This window comes from Xiphophorus maculatus, chromosome 11 (genome assembly GCF_002775205.1).
Source record: "Xiphophorus maculatus strain JP 163 A chromosome 11, X_maculatus-5.0-male, whole genome shotgun sequence".
Taxonomy (NCBI): Eukaryota; Metazoa; Chordata; class Actinopteri; order Cyprinodontiformes; family Poeciliidae; genus Xiphophorus; species Xiphophorus maculatus.
This window is the reverse complement of record NC_036453.1, coordinates 17510061-17526936: the sequence shown is the minus strand read 5'-3', so window position 1 is coordinate 17526936 and position 16876 is coordinate 17510061. Positions and strand designations below refer to the sequence as shown.

Genomic DNA, 16876 nt, shown 5'->3' with positions numbered 1-16876 from the left:
GGAGAGGGACTATTTCCTCAGCTTGTTGCTTTAAGTGCGTTAACGTCTATAGTGACGTAGGACGGAGTCACTTCCGAGTTGGGGTCCCTATGTGATAGCTAGTAAGAACACATTTGTATAAGTTAAAGAGTTCAAATGTAGGAAGATCACCATGGGGGGAAAGAACAAACAACGAACAAAAGGAAATGTTCGGGTAAGCAACCACCAATATCTGTGAAACAGCGTAGACGGTACAAAGTGAGCTAACACGAGCTAATACAAATTTCGTGGTTTCAGCTAAAACGACGCATGTTTAAACTGTTTGATGACCATAAACTGACCATCAAGCGTATTTTTATAACCTCCATTGCTGTGTGAAAACACGTATTGTTTCCTGTAATCAGCCGTCCAGCAGCGGCCGAGCTGCTGAGGTTCTGGCCCGGGAAGGGGGTGCCATCCCGGGCTTCGTGGGCTTCGACACGACGGTCACCTCTGAGCTGAGTTATGTCCCAGCTGTCCACGGAGCGGAGGAAATAGACAACCTGGTGGATGCTGATTTCCGCCTGGTGCTGAGGAAACTCTCAAAGAGGGATGTTGTCACCAGACTGAAAGTGAGCTTGACCTGAATGTTCTGAATGTTGATCTGCAGAATCAGGCAAATATGCATATTTAATGCTCTGGGGAACTTGTAAGCGAAATGTGTTGTTTTCTTTGTAAAAATTAGGTTCTGAGAACATGAGTAAAAACATCACCTTCGAGCTCTTATCGTTGAAAGTGTGTTTGATACGCTTGTTCTTCCCAGGCAGTGCAGGACTTTGGGGCCATGTGTCAGGAACGGGATGCAGAAGAGGTGAAGGGAGTTCTGCCATACTGGCCAAGAATTTACTGCAAGATATCAGTGGTAAGTTGTTAATTCACCTGGCATCCACACAGTTATCCATTCAGCATAGTCACTTTACATGATATGATTTGCTAAACCAATCTGCCACTGATGAAAGTTGGCCATTTGTTTTCCTACTCATTAAGCTTTAAAACAAAATAACTAGATTTTTGATTCATATGCACAACAATTAAGTGTGTACTGTGATGCACTAAACGATAGAGACACGATTTGATGCATAAATGTAACTAATAGTGTAATGGCCTCAAAGGACTTGCAGCACATTTTATTCTCATTTTAATCCTTAATAAAATAAATATAGGTCTTGATCTCTAGTGTTTTTATGAACTAATTTTCCAGTCATGCATTAAAGTGTTTCTTTATTTCTCATTTTATCTGTTAGGACCCTGACCGCCGTATCAGGGAGGCCACTCAGCAAGCGTTTGAACAGCTGGTGCTAAAAGTGCGTCGCAGCCTGGCTCCCTTTCTGAAGAGTTTGATGGGCCACTGGATTCTGTCGCAGTGTGACACGTACACACCTGCAGCCTCTGCCGCCTGCCAGGCCTTTCAGGCTGCGTTCTCGCCTGCTAAACAACCTGAAGCTCTCAGCTTCTGCAAGGACGAGATCCTTACTGTGAGTGGAAATGCTAACTTTTCTGCAGAAATGTGGATTCTTGTGCTAAAATATGCAGAACTGGTACATTGCATTAATATCCCTACTTTTAAAGGTTTCTATGTAATTGTGCAACCGCAAACATCGGTGTAATTTGTTTCGGTTTTATGTGCATAACAGAGTTTGAAGGTATTTTCTGTCTTGTCACAGAATTTTATTTAGAGCTGAACTTTGACTACACCATTTTAACACATGACTGAGATTTACTCCTGCCCATTTCAATTGGTCAACATTTCCAGGAATTTCCTGTATTTACCTGCATCCATCTTCCCATCAGTTCTGACCAGCTTCAGTGTCTCTTATGACGAAAAGCGATCCTAAAGCATGATGCTGCCGTCATTATGTGTCACCATAGGGATGGTGTGCTTAGGTTGTTAAAGTGTAGTTTTTTACATTACAATGCCCTTTTTATGTGTCCAAAATCTTGAATTTTGTTTTCATCTGACCTCAGAGAACCTTCTGTCACATCGTCTCCAATGGTTATTGCTTTAAAACATAACCCTGCCTTAAACTTGTTTTTAAGCATATCCCTGAACCACATGCTATGTTCCTTTTTTTTCCCTAATGCTCTTTATTTATTAATGTTGTCAAACACATCTCTGATAACCTCCGAGGCCTGAATAGCTGCATTTACACTGATTAAATTTCACACAGTTGGTCTCAGTTTACTAATTAATCATTAGGGAAGGCGATTGCTTTCGCAGATTTTTATGTGAAAGCTATGACAGGAAAATGAACTGAATACAAAGGTTGTGATCTGAGAAGAAACTGAATATTTCTAAAAGTCCTAAGTATGCAAGACTCATATAATTTTATGACTGTGTTGCAGGTGCTTCAAGATGTTCTGTTAAAGGAAACCGCAGACACTCTAAGTGATTCACAGTATGTTAAAAACTTTTACTTAACCTTAGCTTCTGTCTGTTCCTGTTTTGTGTGTGTGCAGTAATGATATATTTTTGAAAAACAAAAAAGGATTTACTGAGGCATTGATTTCTCTTGTTCAACAGAAGTGTGACAGAAGAGGAAAGAGAAACCAAATATTTTCGCATGCTGACCAGTTCGTTGTTGGGGGTGAAGAAGCTACTTTCCCTGCTGCTTCAGGATGACAGGGCAGCACTGCAGCAAAGATTGGCTCTACTGGTTAACTCTGGGAAGTTCTGGAAATACAGCAAGCACAAGACGCCACAGGTGTGCATTAAATGACGTTCACATTCAACGCGAGGAGATTTGAACAAGAACATTTGCGTTGATAGCTCTTGTTACTAGAGCGACTCCTTGTCTGTCATTACTGAGTTGCCCTAACCCCGTGTGTTGCTCCACAGATCAGAGGAGCCTTTTTTGAGATGCTGTGTGCTCTGTGTGAATTCACACCAGATATGGTTCAGAGTGAAGCAGCACGACTGTGCCCTGCTGTTCTCCTCAGTATCGATGACACAGACCCTGTTGTGCTTCCTCACGTGTGGGAGGCAGTTCTTCATGTTATGTCCACTATTCCTGTGAGTTTGAACGACCCGTTCCAGAGGGTCCCAACCCTGCTCCTCAAAGTCCACTGTCCTGCATGTTTTAGGGCACAGTCTCCAGTCCTCAAGGGCCGGTGTCCTGCAACTTTTAGATGTGCCTCTGCTGCACCACACCTGAGTAGAATAATTAGGTCAGAACTTATCTACACAAGGAGGAGGTAGTTAAGCCGTTTCATTCCAGTGTTTTGTGCATGTGGCACATCTAAAAACTGCAGGACAGCGGCCCTTGAGGACTGGAGTTTGGCACCTGTGCTTTAGGTTTCTCTGCTGCCATACTCCTGACTAGCTGAATCAGTTCTGTTGGAGCAGAGTAACATCTAAAACATGCAGGACAGTGGACCTGCATGTTCACTCTCCTGTTTGGGGAGTAAAACAAAAGCTGTTCTTTATATGTTTATATTTGGTCTAAAATTGGTTTTAATAGTAAAATCAGTAGGTAAATCAAAGAGAATACAACTAAAAAAAAGCTACATTCTGTATATTTATTGGTAGATCAGGTGAAAAGATATTATTCCCTATTTTGTTACCAGGAAACAAAGGAGGGATATATCTGAGTGAAAAACACTTGAGGGTTGCTAAACGTTTTAATAGTTGGCATCAGGCTGTGTAATAAACCCAAAACCTGCATCTCAAAGTTTACAGGACTGAGTTGGTATGTTAAATGTTACATTTCAGGACAATACTACTAGAATTGTCCTGAAATGAGTAGCTTTTGACTAGTCATTTCTAGCTTTTGACTTGTTTTGACTTGTTTGGAAGGATAGCCAGGAGAATGTCTCTTCCGCCTACAAATAATACGGTAGCATGACTCAATTTGCAAAGCTGCAATTGAAGGAACTACTGGACTTCAGTATAGACAAGTAGAGCTTTTGACAGCTCATAATGGCTGATAAGCATGTGGTGTGGAGGTGTGATGATTTGGGTTTGTTTTGCAGCCTCAAAAATCCCAGACATTGGAGTCATTAGCTCCTTTCACTAAATTCTTTAGGTCTGTCTCACCATTAAAATGTATTTAACGAATCACACTAAAGTGTGCAGAGATGGAACAGTTTTCTGGACTTAAGACATGGTTGTTTGTGTCAGTTAGTGACTAGACATCTCTAATATTGGCTGTTAAAAATCCCAGGATAATGAATCCAAATTTTTTGAGGCACAAAAACATGTTAAATGTTTTTTCCCCCAAAAGACTTGGAGATGTTTGACAGATGCTTCCTGTGCAGGACATATCTGGCTTAATATGCTGATTTATGAACGGCCAGAAGGAGCATAAAGAGGGTCTTGTGTTTGTGACTGAATAACAGCACTGTGGTGAAAGAGGGTATTGAGACCACTATGAAATCTTCTCCCAGGATATTCTAGTGGGAATTTTGAGACAGCTAGAGCTTGACCCAAACTGGGTCATTAAACAATCCTGAAGACATCAGATCTTTAACAGCATAGTTGGGGGGGGGGTGGAAACTAAACAAAATCAAGACTGGAATCTTGAAGAGAGTTGTCTAAAACAAGATTAGGAAAAAGTGAGTCAGAATTCCTCCTCAATAAGGTGAGAGGCTGATAAATACAGAAAACAAATAGTTCTTCTTGAAGTGGTTCTAAACGCAACTCAGTCATGGATATATTTAGCTTTTCCTGCAATGCATCTCATTTTTCATTTTCTTTAAAATCCATAGTTTCTTCCGTGTGATTTCTTAATTTTCTTTTAAATGTTTCAGGATTGTTGGACACATGTAAATGCCAAGAAAGGCTTTCTTCCTAAACTCTGGGCTTTGTTGAAAGAAGGAGGTAAAGGCATGGCTAAAGGGCTCCATCCGAATCTCATGCCTCTCCTCAGCAAACTACCGCAGCAAATCACAAATCCTGACTTGGACTTCTACACCACGTTTTACACCGCATTCCTGCAAGGGTAACTTGTTTGTGTTTTTATATGTGAAATGTTACCTGATGTGCATTTTCCAAAAGTAATTCCCGTATTTCTGCGCGTTTTGTGTTGGTCAGCCTGTCCAGTGAGCGTGCGGCGACGAGCCCGTCGGAGAGCGCAGTCATAGTGACGTCATTTGTCGAGTGCTTGAGGTACAGCATAATGCAGAACGCCGGGGACGAGCAGTCTCAGGAGAAAATAAGGAGCATGCTCATTTCCCAGCAGGTGTGGTCATGCTGTCATGCCAACTTTTCCCAACATTTCCTACCTCTCAGATGTTTCTTAAAGTGTTTTGCTCTATTTCTGCAGCTCCTACCGTTGATAGAAAAGGCTATTAGAAATCCTTCCCTTCAGAATGGGCCTCTTTTTCTGCTGATCACCGAAATGCTCATTTCCTGGGAGAAGAGGGCGGGTTTACACTGTGAAGGCGAGAAAGATAACAACAAGGATGTCTTCAAGAGACTTTTAGCTGATTTCTGGGAGGAACTCGGTCTCCTGTGTGTGCGTTTTGTCGACGACGAGGACGTTGATCTTCAGGCTTTGGAAGGCGTAGCCACTTTGCTGCAGGTGAGTTTACTTTTATGCTTTAGTAAAATGTGTCAAGTAAAATACATTTGAAATAAGAGCTAGTTGTTTTCTCTCTTGAATCTCTCCAGGTCATGCGTAATCCTGAGAGAATAAGCAAAAAACAAACCCAGAAGAAGAAATCTGTCAGGATGTGTCTCACAAAGACAGAAGAGGAAGAGAAATCAGTAATTCAGGGAGAGGGAGTCGAAAAGTTTGCGCAGACTGTGTCGGAGCCTGTGCAGGAGAAGGCGCTTGGGTCCCTACAGACTCAGCATTTTGAAGACGCCGTGTGCCAGCTGGCTCAGCTGTGCCTCGTGCATGTGAATGAGAAAAACTCAGAGAAACATCTTGTTTTTCTGTCCCTTCTCCTACAGTCTTTTCACACGCCCAGGATTTTCAGTGTAAGTCAAAGATCTATTTTCATTTGACAACAATTTCTTTGGTGCAAAATCTAGTCAAGTAAAATAAGTTATATTGCGATGACTTTTAGAATGTTGTATACTGTGCAACTCTTTGTCTGTAAATACGTTCAAACTAGAACTCCTAAAGTGGCATTTTTAGCTTCAGACTAGAATACATTTTATCTTACATTTTTACTTATTTCAGACCTTACTTGAATTTGATGAAATTAAACCTGGAGATGATAAATGGACGGGGGAGAAAAATCCAGCAGTTCAGTTTCTGCTGAGGCGTGTGGTCGTGTGGCTGGCGGAGGTGGGCCGCAGCGATACCGAGCACCTGGTGGAGATGGTTTTCAGCTCACTGTCCTGCTGCAGCCAGGAGGAGACCACACAAATTCTTAATCGCATCACAACGGTAACCTCATCCTCATTTGTTTGATATCCAACTGCAGTTTTACTTTTTTTTTTAATAGTCCGTTTCTCTTCTTTCTAGATGGGTTTGGAGTGGAAAATTATCCTGCAAATTATTCAGAGAGTAAATATTCAGTTTTCATCAGACTTAAATTAGTTTGTGGTTTTTGTTTAGATAAGACTTCTTGACTTTGTTTCCTAACTTGTAAAGGCAGGTAAAGATCCCAAGACTCGGGCAAGCTGCAGGAACTGGCTGAAAGGTTCGATTCTGGGCGAGCAGCTCCTGGGACTGACTGAAGAGCTCTGCAAGATGGAGCACAACTCGACTGCTCCCAAAACCCCCACAAGCAACAACAGCTGGACGCTTATCGGCCTCGTTCTCTCTCAGAACAACAACGATGGTAACTCAAGAGAAATTGTGCAGAAACACTGCAAAGAGTTTCTTTCTGCTTGACAAAACAGATGATGCGTCTTACATTTTGACGTGTTTTGTGTTTAGAGTCTTTAATAGGGGAGGTGTACATGGAGAAAATGTTGGAGAAGCTCCACACTACGTTGTCCGAGACCAAGAGTCTGTCGGACGCGGGCAACATGGAGCCACTCATCTCCTTCATCTGCGACGTGGCTTCCTCTTTCTTCTGCTCCGTCCAGGATTGCCTGCTTCTCCTCTCTGCTGAGGAGCTCCTGCTGACCGTCTTCCAGCTGACTGCGCAAGATCAAAGACACACTCACCTGTCTGGTGGGTTGACACACGCATTGCACAAAAATGTCTAATTAAGCTGTGAGAGAAAGAAAGAGCAACATCATGTTGCCATTACCTTTACAGAATCACTGTTGGATAAGCTGAAGAAAGTGTGTGCAGCTGGAGTCAGGTCACTGGTGCAACACTGTGAATGCGAGGTCCGCCAAGGCGGCTTCCTGCACAGTGCAGCCGTCTGGGTCATGAAGCAGCTTCTGACCAGCAATCTCGATATTAAAGGGTAAATCTTTGTACATGCATCTTATTTTTTTGATTGGTCTGTTGTGTTATCTTGAATTATTATTATTTTTTTGTTTGTTTTAGCTTGCAGGTTTTAGTCGGAGCTGTCCAAAGCTTAGTGGAAACAATCGTCTCCGTTGGCGGCCAAGCATCCTCCGTCCTCAGCCAATTCTTTGCTCTTCTGACACCGAGCCAGACGGAGTGGACCAGAATCAGACACGCCCTGTCTCCTCAGGTCAGCAAGTCCGTACCTGACTATGGGAAAATTCAAGAACATCTGTATAGTGATTACAAAGGGAGTATTTTACAGGGGCCTCGCAAAAATAATCCTACTCATGAACTTTTTCAAATTACATTACAGCAAGACATTTTACTTTTCATTGTATTTTATTGAAATTTTATGTGACAGATTTAGGAATCTTTGATTTACTCTTTCCATTTTCAGATGATGGATTGAACAGTTTTCTATCAGATGTTTTTGTTTTATTACCTAACTGAAGCCTTAACCCTCTTCCAAACTTTCTTCCCCTGACCTGTCTGGTATGTTACTTAATCTCTTGTTGAGTAATGTTAAACAGACTGATCAGTTCAAAGAACAGCTGCATTCACACCGAGATTAAATTACACCAAGGTGTTATAGGTAAGGTTACCTCTAAAGATGATTGGTTGCACTAGGTTTATTTTAGGCCAATAGGATGAAAAGGGTCTTGATACATTTCACCATATATAGAATTGAGTAAAAATGTTGGAAACTGTAATTTTTCATCCATTTCAAATTTATTTACTAATTTGTGCTGGTCTTGGATAATATTCCCATCCATCCATCCATCTTCTTCCGCTTATCCGAGGTCGGGTCGCGGGGGTAGCAGCTTCAGAAGGGAGGCCCAGACTTCCCTCTCCCCGGCCACTTCTTCCAGCTCCTCCGGGGGAATCCCGAGGCGTTCCCAGGCCAGCTGAGAGACATAGTCCCTCCAGCGTGTCCTGGGTCTTCCCCGGGGCCTCCTCCCGGTGGGACGTGCCCGGAACACCTCACCAGGGAGGCGTTCAGGAGGCATCCTGACCAGATGCCCGAGCCACCTCAACTGGCTCCTCTCGATGTGAAGGAGCAGCGGCTCTACTCTGAGTCCCTCCCGGATGACTGAGCTTCTCACCCTATCTCTAAGGGAGAGCCCAGCCACCCTACGGAGAAAACCCATTTCGGCCGCTTGTATCCGCGATCTCATTCTTTCGGTCATGACCCAAAGCTCATGACCATAGATGAGGGTGGGAACGTAGATCGACTGGTAAATCGAGAGCTTCGCTTTTTGGCTCAGCTCTTTCTTCACCACGACGGACCGGTACAGCGCCCGCTTGACGGCAGACGCTGCACCAATCCGCCTGTCGACCTCCCGCTCCCTTCTTCCCCCATTCGTGAACAAGATCCCGAGATACTTGAACTCCTCCACTTGGGGCAGGACACCCCCCCTGACCTGGAGAAGGCACTCTACCCTTTTCCGGCTCAAGACCATGGCCTCGGATTTGGAGGCACTGATCCCCATCCCGGCCGCTTCACACTCGGCTGCGAACCGCTCCAGCGAGAGCTGCAGATCACGATCTGATGAAGCCAAAAGGACCACATCGTCTGCAAAAAGCAGAGATGAGATCCTAAGGCCACCAAATCGGATCCCCTCAACACCTTGGCTGCGCCTAGAAATTCTGTCCATGAAAGTGATGAACAGAATCGGTGACAAAGGGCAGCCCTGGCGGAGTCCAACTCTCACCGGAAACGAGCCCGACTTACTGCCGGCAATGCGGACCAGACTCTGACACCGGTCATACAGGGACCTGACAGCCCGTATCAAAGGGCCCGGTACCCCATACTCCCGGAGAACCCCCCACAGGGCTCCCCGAGGGACACGGTCGAACGCCTTCTCCAAGTCCACAAAACACATGTAGACTGGTTGGGCGAACTCCCATGCACCCTCCAGGACCCTGCCGAGGGTGTAGAGCTGGTCCAGTGTTCCACGACCAGGACGAAAACCACACTGCTCTTCCTGAATATTCCCATAAAATTAATTGATGTTTGTCCTCTTAGAGTGACAAAATAACAAACATTTGAGAGGTAGGAATACTTTGCAAGGCACTGCACAAAGAAAACATGTAACATTCATGTGGTACCTCCATTTTTTATTTTTCACTTGTTATCTTCAGTGGGTCAAATCTCCTTTGCTGTCCAACCGTCACAGAGGAGTTTGTGAAAAACCCTCTAAGGACATGTGGAAGTTCAGAGACTCTAACAGGCTGCCAGCTCACCTCTGTGTCTGTGCCGTCTTGGGAATTGTGGCCCAGACTGCTGCAGTTCTAGCTTCTGGCCAAAAGGAGGCGCCATGTTCTTCATTCCTCCCAAACCTTACAGGCACAGGTACACACAGGACTCTGTTAAGAACAACGTTGTTTTCTTCCACCAGTTTTCGATGCTTTCATAAGTTTGTTCCTTTTCAACAGTTTCAGAAGTGTTGTATGCGCTGCAGTGGTGTAAGGAGCTCGATTTCCGGCCCCCAGTAGCATCTGCTTATCGCAACCTGTTGGCTGAATGGGGACTATCAGCTGGACTCCATAGCAAAGTCCCAATGAAATCTCTACTAGAGACCCTCTACTCAAGGTCAGATTCACCGTGGGCTTTCTTTCATTTTTCTAACAGTAATTTTAAATATTATCTTCTGATTAAATTCTTCTCCTTTTCTGACCATAAGGTCTGTGACAGATGGAGGTCTGTGGACTCTGACTCTAGAAAACTACATCCACACCAACGACTTGGCAGCCACTTGCAGTGGAGCTCTAAAAAGACTTTACGATAGTGCAGATAGGTTAGTAATTTATGAGAAAGTATTTGATTTTCTGTTTTTTTTCTGAACATTCTTAGCTCTGAAATTGTAGCTCTTGTTTTGTTTTATACTAAATATGTTTATTTAATCAGTCTTTTCCCAGTGAATCTGAGCAAACTCAGCACACTGCAGGTGCTCTGCCCACTTATGGCTAAAGAAGACAGAGAAACTCTGATTGCTTTGGCTACTGCTGGAATAATCAACTGGCAAGAGGAAGAAAGTGAGATACCGTAGCACTATACATGAATCTATATCTTACAGATTTATATATGCAAGTAGTAATTGTTGGCTGTGTGTTGCAGATGTTTATGGCAGTCTGGCAGTGCTGCTGTGCTGCCTGAATGCCAACACGCCGGTAGAAGACGAGGTCATTCAGGCTGTTCTTGCCACTCTGATGGAATGGAGGAACAGCAGAGAGGATTGGTTTCTCTTTAGCTGGTGACTGAAGCAACTTTTAACATTTTTATTGAGTTAACACTAGCAGATATTCATGTGATTTAAGCAGTTATACTACAATTGTTAATTTCTAAGTTGACACTCTAACATCGTGGCTCCTTCACATGTTCAAGATTTGCAGCATGTCTTTAAAAAACAAGGCTAATCTGTAGATTAGGCACTTTATGCTTTCAGGACCATAGAAAATGCCGACTGACATTGTTACAGATCAGTTCATCTATTGCTGTTAAATTAGCCACATCTGTGTATTTCAGTGACTTGTCCGATACGACATCTGAACAGCTGAACCTCAATGTGGAGATGATTCGATTCTTGTGTTGGTCGGTGACTCACTGTCCAGCTGTTCTTGGGGGAAACCAGTGGGACTTTCTGCTCTGCTCTATGTTGGCCTGGTTGGAGGTGAGACAAAGCTCACATGAGATTTTGAGATTATTTTGTATTACAATTTAGACTGCCTCACAAAACTATTCACTCCACATTCTATCACATCACAGCCACACATTTCTATGCGTTTGTGGAACAGTAATTTTCAAAGTTTGCCACAGATTATTTCACTTTAGCTCCGGCTGTGTTTGAAGTCTCTGTCGTGCTGGAAGATACGACTCTGCTCTACCAGCAGATTCTTCCCAGTACTGCTCAGTTTTAAACTCCTTCCAGTTTCCCATCAGTTCTGACCAACTTCCTTGTCCTTAGTGAATAAAAGCAAGCCCACAGCCTGATTCTGCCACCACCATGTATCACTGTGGGCTGTTAGTTGTGTTACGTTACTTTAGTAAAGAGTTAAATTTGACTGTAATTTGACTAAACTACATTCTTCTCCATGAATGGCTTATGTCTTCCCTTTAACAAATGCTTTATCTTGCCATTCTTATGGACCAGATTTGTGGAGCTCGTGAATAATACTTCTCCTGTCATAAGGTTCTCTGAGCTGAGCTGCTTTTTTTTTTTTTTTTTTTTAACCATAACTCAGTTTTTAACTGTATCTAAACCCAGACTGCCAGTGAGAATGTGAGCTGTCTGTGGAACCCTTGGGTGCAGCTGTTTGTGTGCGAGAACGCTGCGTTGATCGTGACGCTGAACCAGTTCTTCGCGGCGCCATCCTCTGACGTCCTGGAGAAGCTGCCAACAGAGCTGGCTGGCGAATGGAAAGATTTCTTCATAGAGGGAATCTACAACCTCCTGTTGCCCCTGCCAGTGAGAATCACTGGTACGTGTGTTGCCTTTATGTTGCCTGAAAATAATTCAGGTACTACTCAGTGCGCTTGATTTTCCATGAACATTTGAATGTTACGTTTGAAGTATTCAAAATGGATAAGAATGGATTTCTCCTAAATAAAATTTCTATCCAGATAGGTTGTTTTCTCACATTGTAAATAATATAAATACCAGTCCTAATTTTAACATCTTCATTCACTTATTATCTCTGCTTCAATCAGAGGCTTTTCCTGAACCGGATGATCCTGTGTTCCCCATGGCTGCTCTCCAGTCGGTTGGTTTGGCTCTGACTTGTGTTCCAGTCCAGCAACTAAACCAAAATTCCCTGCCGCCACGATTTATAGCGGACCAAAAGACCAACCTGCCAGAGCCTCTGCAGACCCTGCTGAACACTCTGTGTCCCCTGCTGCTGTTCAAGGCCAGGCCTCTGCAGATGACTGTTCACCATATGCTGGAGAAGTAAGGGTTTTTCTTTCTTGTTGTGAGAATTGCTCGATTCTGTCAGAAAAACACTTCAGTAAGTCTGATCTATAGTGTTGAATTTGTTCAACATTACAGATCCGTTCTGTCAGGTTAGCTGAAGTTTTGCACACGATGTTAAAAAAGCTTTTTTTTCTTTTGTCAATGCAGAGTGATGCCACAGCTGCCTGAATGTGATGGCGAAGGCGATAGCAATAGGTCTGATGATGACAGAGATGAGCCATGTCTGTAAGTGAAAGTGGGGAAATTCTGTTGCCTCATCGCAATGCATAATTGGAAAAAAAGAAATGAAAACAATAAATAAAATGAAACAAATATATATATTTTTTTCCAAGTTGTGGTTGTTTGATCTCAGATCTCCTCCAGCTGCACTCATGGCCATTCTGTCGACCTGTGAGGAGTTGTGTGACAGCATCCTGGCAGCGCTTCAGGTGGGAGAGTTTGCAGTGGTCCAGCCTCTCAGCGTGGAATACTCCTGCATACTGGCTTACCTTCTTGCGTGGAAACTGCTCCTTACTTTTTTCAAATCCTCCTCCTCCCATGTGAGTCTTTGTCTAATTTCTACTGCAAGAGTGGGTTTATGAAGACTAAAGGAGTTGGTTTTGATGTACTGTCACACTTTTTTTTTCTTTTTATGTAGCTGCGTGCCCATTATGCTCAGTATTTGAAGAGAAGCTGCTCTCTTAACAAGCTGCTCCTCCATCTCTTCAAACTGATGCCTGAGAACCCGATTTGCCCGGGCCAGGGGACAGAGACAAAGGAGAGTAAAACTTTCTTCACAGAGAGTCTGCTTCTCACAGTTGACAGTAAGTCACTTTGAAACTTTTAGTATATTGCAAAGCTATTCCTATCCTTTGAATGTTTGCACATTTTAAACTATACCCATCAATTCAGCAAATCCTGCTAAGAACACGTGTAAAGCAAATGAAATAAGATCTGATGCTGTGTAAATGTGTTTGCACCACTTTTCACACCAAGTTGCAACAAGTTTCAATGTATTTTTTGGGACTTTATGTGATAGATCAATACAAAGTATAGGATAGTTAAGTGGAAGGAAAATTCCACGTTTTTCAAAGTTTTAACATCTAAATATTTTTGACATGCGGCATGCAGGTGTGTTCAGCCCAATCATATACGTTAACGGTTGAGTCTGTAAATAAAAACCAAAATTCATAAAAAGCTTAAAAGGGTCTGAGTTCTTCATTTTTTCCGTGCTGTGAATTGACTGCAGAGAACGTTGGCGTTGAGTGGGAGCTCCCCCACCTGGCTTGCAGTGTGTACTACAGCACAGTGCAGGACCTGCCCGCCATGGTGCGTCTGTGGTGGAACAGCCAGGAGAAGAGAGTGAGCTCTGCAGTGGAGAAGTTCACCAGTAAATACGTCAGTCCTGTTCTGTCGGCCCAGGAGATCTCCTCGGTCCACGACAGCACTCAGATGTTTGACAGCATGACTGTAAGTTAGCGGGCTAAATGCACTCTGCACACCCAACAAGACAGCCTTCAGAAAGCATTTGTTAAACTCTTAATTTGTTCCCGCTCTGAAACGGTAATTTTCTAGACTTAAGTCGCTCTAAAATGTCAAGTTTAATAGATGCAAGCTAATCACTCATGTCATAATGGAAAGTAGCACATTTAAGCTGTTTCTATATATACATATATAACAGAAATAGATTTCTTGATTTGTCAGCTATGTTCTCTTGATTTAGAATATAGTTTCTAGTTTCTGGTGCAGGCTTTTATATTTTCTTATGTGAAAGCCTCTGGGAAGCTTAGAGCCCCTTTAGCTTGGTTTTGGTTTAACGTTTCATGTACTGCGTCAGAAACATATTTACCATAAGTTTGAAGTTTACTTTTTAAGGTAGAGGAGGAAACAAAAGGCTGAATATTGACTCGTTAAGCTTATACACGTTGGATTAACATTAACTTACTATCAGATCACTAGCTCTACATGATGAATGAACATCAAACCAAAATTAGGGTTAGTTTAAAATCTGCACTTTTTAAAAGTGTTTTTTTTTGCTACTGACCTTTGAAAATGTTGCATGGTGTAATCATACCAGTGGGATCACAGATCCCAAAGGGTTAAAAAGAGAAAACAATTTACACTGTCATCTGGAAATTCACCTATCAGAATTTTATAGCCAATTTCTGATCTCTTAATTTTATAAGTTAAACTCTGCTGATACAGACTTTAGACAATACAGATTGCTAAGGGCAGTAAAATATGAAGAACGGCACTGAAAATAGTTTGATCCAGACTCGTCATCTAGACTTCCTAGTCTCTCTATGAAAAGCCTACCATAAACATTAATAATTATTCAAAAACAATAATTTTAGAGTTGACATGTTAAACTGGATTTTAGCATAATTTCCTGGCTTTTTCAGTCTTTCTGCGATCCGCCGATGGTCTTTGACTCTTGTGCTCTTCTGCAACTTAAATGAGCAGCTGACATGCTGTACAAAAGGCTTCCAGCATCCCAGTGCTTCCTCTGTCTTCATTATGGCTAAGTTTGAGTTGCATCACCAAATAACATCATCCACATCAGAGTTTTGTTGTTGGCTTGTCTTGGTGATTTGGGTGGTGCATTCACAGAATAAAAAAAGATAGGATTTTGACATTTCCATACACTAGTCAAGATAAAAATAACTGATTCCCATCACCTTTCATTTCTTGGTCCTTTTTCACTCTAAACTAGATGGGTTTTTTTTTTTAGAAGAAGAAGAAACTTGTTAAACTTTTCCATCTTTTGTTTGCCAGTAGGTATGATGTTAAATCATTAACCAAATTTTGTGATGCATCATTGCACTTTAACGAAGGTGCAACATTATACTGTTCTGTTAAAGTTAATGAACTCTCATTTGTGTCAGTCCATTAAGTGTGATCTGGGTGTTTAATTGTATATCCGCTGCCTGATTATCTGACTGGAAGACTCCCCTATGGTGTTAAGACTATATATATATAAATTTTAATCATGTCTCCTCAGGTTAAAGCCCGCTCAGCAGCGCGAGAGGTGATTGCCACATACTCTGTGGATGATATCTACATCGAGTTGGTGATTCAGCTGCCGCAGAACTACCCTCTGGGCTCCATCACTGTGGAGAGTGGGAGACGTGTGGGCGTCGCCGTGCAGCAGTGGAGGAACTGGATGCTGCAGCTCAGCACCTACCTCACACATCAGGTAGAAAAACAATCGATACACTCTTTTAAGGCACTTAAGACTCAGGTGTTTTTAAAGTGCCGGGTATTTTTATTTGCTGGGATTAGTAGGTAGAAAAACAACAACATTGTTTGTGTGGTCAGAACGGCAGCATAATGGAGGGCCTGGCTCTGTGGAAGAACAACGTCGATAAGCGCTTTGAGGGCATCGAGGACTGCATGATCTGTTTCTCTGTTATTCACGGCTCCAACTACTCCCTGCCAAAGAAAGCTTGTCGTACCTGCAAGAAGAAGTTCCATTCTGCTTGTCTGGTGAGACATGTGATATTGAAGTATTAATTTACTTTAAGCAACCAGTGGCAGCCTGCTTTGATATTGCCTTTTTCTTTTTCTATAGTACAAATGGTTCACTTCCAGCAACAAGTCCACCTGCCCGCTCTGCAGAGAAACCTTCTTTTAGTCCTCTGTGTCTGCTTTGGATGAAAGAAGACGACTCTTACTGGAGAACTGGACGCTTACATACAAAATGTTATCACAAGTTTTTTCCAGAATGCTGTATAATTTGTTGGATTACTCAAGTAATTAAAAACAATCTGGAGAAATTATGTAAAATCTAGCGCTATTCATATTTTAACCTCCCATATGTCCATACTCAGACATGTGGGTTAATGCCCAAACTGTGTGTACATAGCAGTGCTTTTCCTGTATTGCTTATGTGAAAGATCAATGCCCTCATGTGATTTTTATATTTCCTGTTATGTAGCAGTTTGTTCTTTGAGTCCCCACATACATGCAGAAAACGTTGTGATTAAACTTATTTGATTTATCACAGGAAGAAAAATGAGTTTTGAAATATGAAAAAGAGCTTTAGGTGTGAAAAGCTGGTTGAAGCAATGGTAGATCCAAGTCAGCTTTTGATGAAAAACTTCCTAATATTTAGGAGTGTAAAGCGACTGCCCGATTAGAGACATTTGATCTGTCAGAAGCAGGAAACAGGAATTTAAGATAAAATATCCAAATGCACACAAATATCGGGGCCTGTGTGTCTTACCCTGTGCCTACATCCACCTGTAAATGTTGAAAAGTAATTTGAATAAAACATCCTGAATTATATTGGATAAAATGTCCTGATTCATCACAAATACACCTCATAGGTGTCAATATATTGGATCGTCTCCACCAATTTTTGACACAAAATTGTTTTTCTCATAATTGCTTTTTTTTTTTTTTTAAACAGAAGCTTTAGAGATATTAGAACACTTCATGCTTCTCTCTACTGAAAAGCTTTAGTAAAGATACTGGTTCAATTTTCCAGTAGGACTTTTTACCTGCCCACACTGCCTGATTTAATCATCATGATTTCGCTGGGCTGGTTTG

At 42.4% G+C, this 16876-nt stretch overlaps 1 protein-coding gene across 1 annotated transcript; it reads left to right on the top strand.

Moving 5' to 3' along the window:
- Nucleotides 1-65: 65 nt before the first annotated feature.
- On the top strand, nt 66-16612 carry ltn1 (listerin E3 ubiquitin protein ligase 1). Its single transcript, XM_014471318.2, has 32 exons — nt 66-193; nt 384-590; nt 782-880; nt 1263-1493; nt 2362-2414; nt 2540-2720; nt 2855-3028; nt 4765-4955; nt 5048-5195; nt 5280-5537; nt 5627-5938; nt 6144-6353; nt 6432-6473; nt 6561-6750; nt 6849-7088; nt 7176-7329; nt 7413-7563; nt 9519-9729; nt 9813-9969; nt 10061-10174; nt 10285-10412; nt 10495-10630; nt 10903-11047; nt 11642-11855; nt 12085-12322; nt 12494-12571; nt 12699-12885; nt 12984-13149; nt 13575-13795; nt 15327-15521; nt 15644-15811; nt 15897-16612. The coding sequence occupies exons 1-32, from the start codon at nt 152-154 to the stop codon at nt 15957-15959; spliced, it is 5304 nt and encodes a 1767-aa protein (XP_014326804.1). The 5' UTR covers nt 66-151; the 3' UTR covers nt 15960-16612.
- Nucleotides 16613-16876: the final 264 nt, after the last annotated feature.

Bases quoted from the DNA above. Each gene is read 5' to 3' on its own strand.
- ltn1 (XM_014471318.2), top strand. From the start codon at position 152: ATGGGGGGAAAGAACAAACAACGAACAAAAGGAAATGTTCGG. The intron at 3,029-4,764 runs GTGAGTTTGAAC...TAAATGTTTCAG, and splicing joins ATGTTATGTCCACTATTCCT to GATTGTTGGACACATGTAAA. The intron at 12,886-12,983 runs GTGAGTCTTTGT...CTTTTTATGTAG, and splicing joins TCAAATCCTCCTCCTCCCAT to CTGCGTGCCCATTATGCTCA.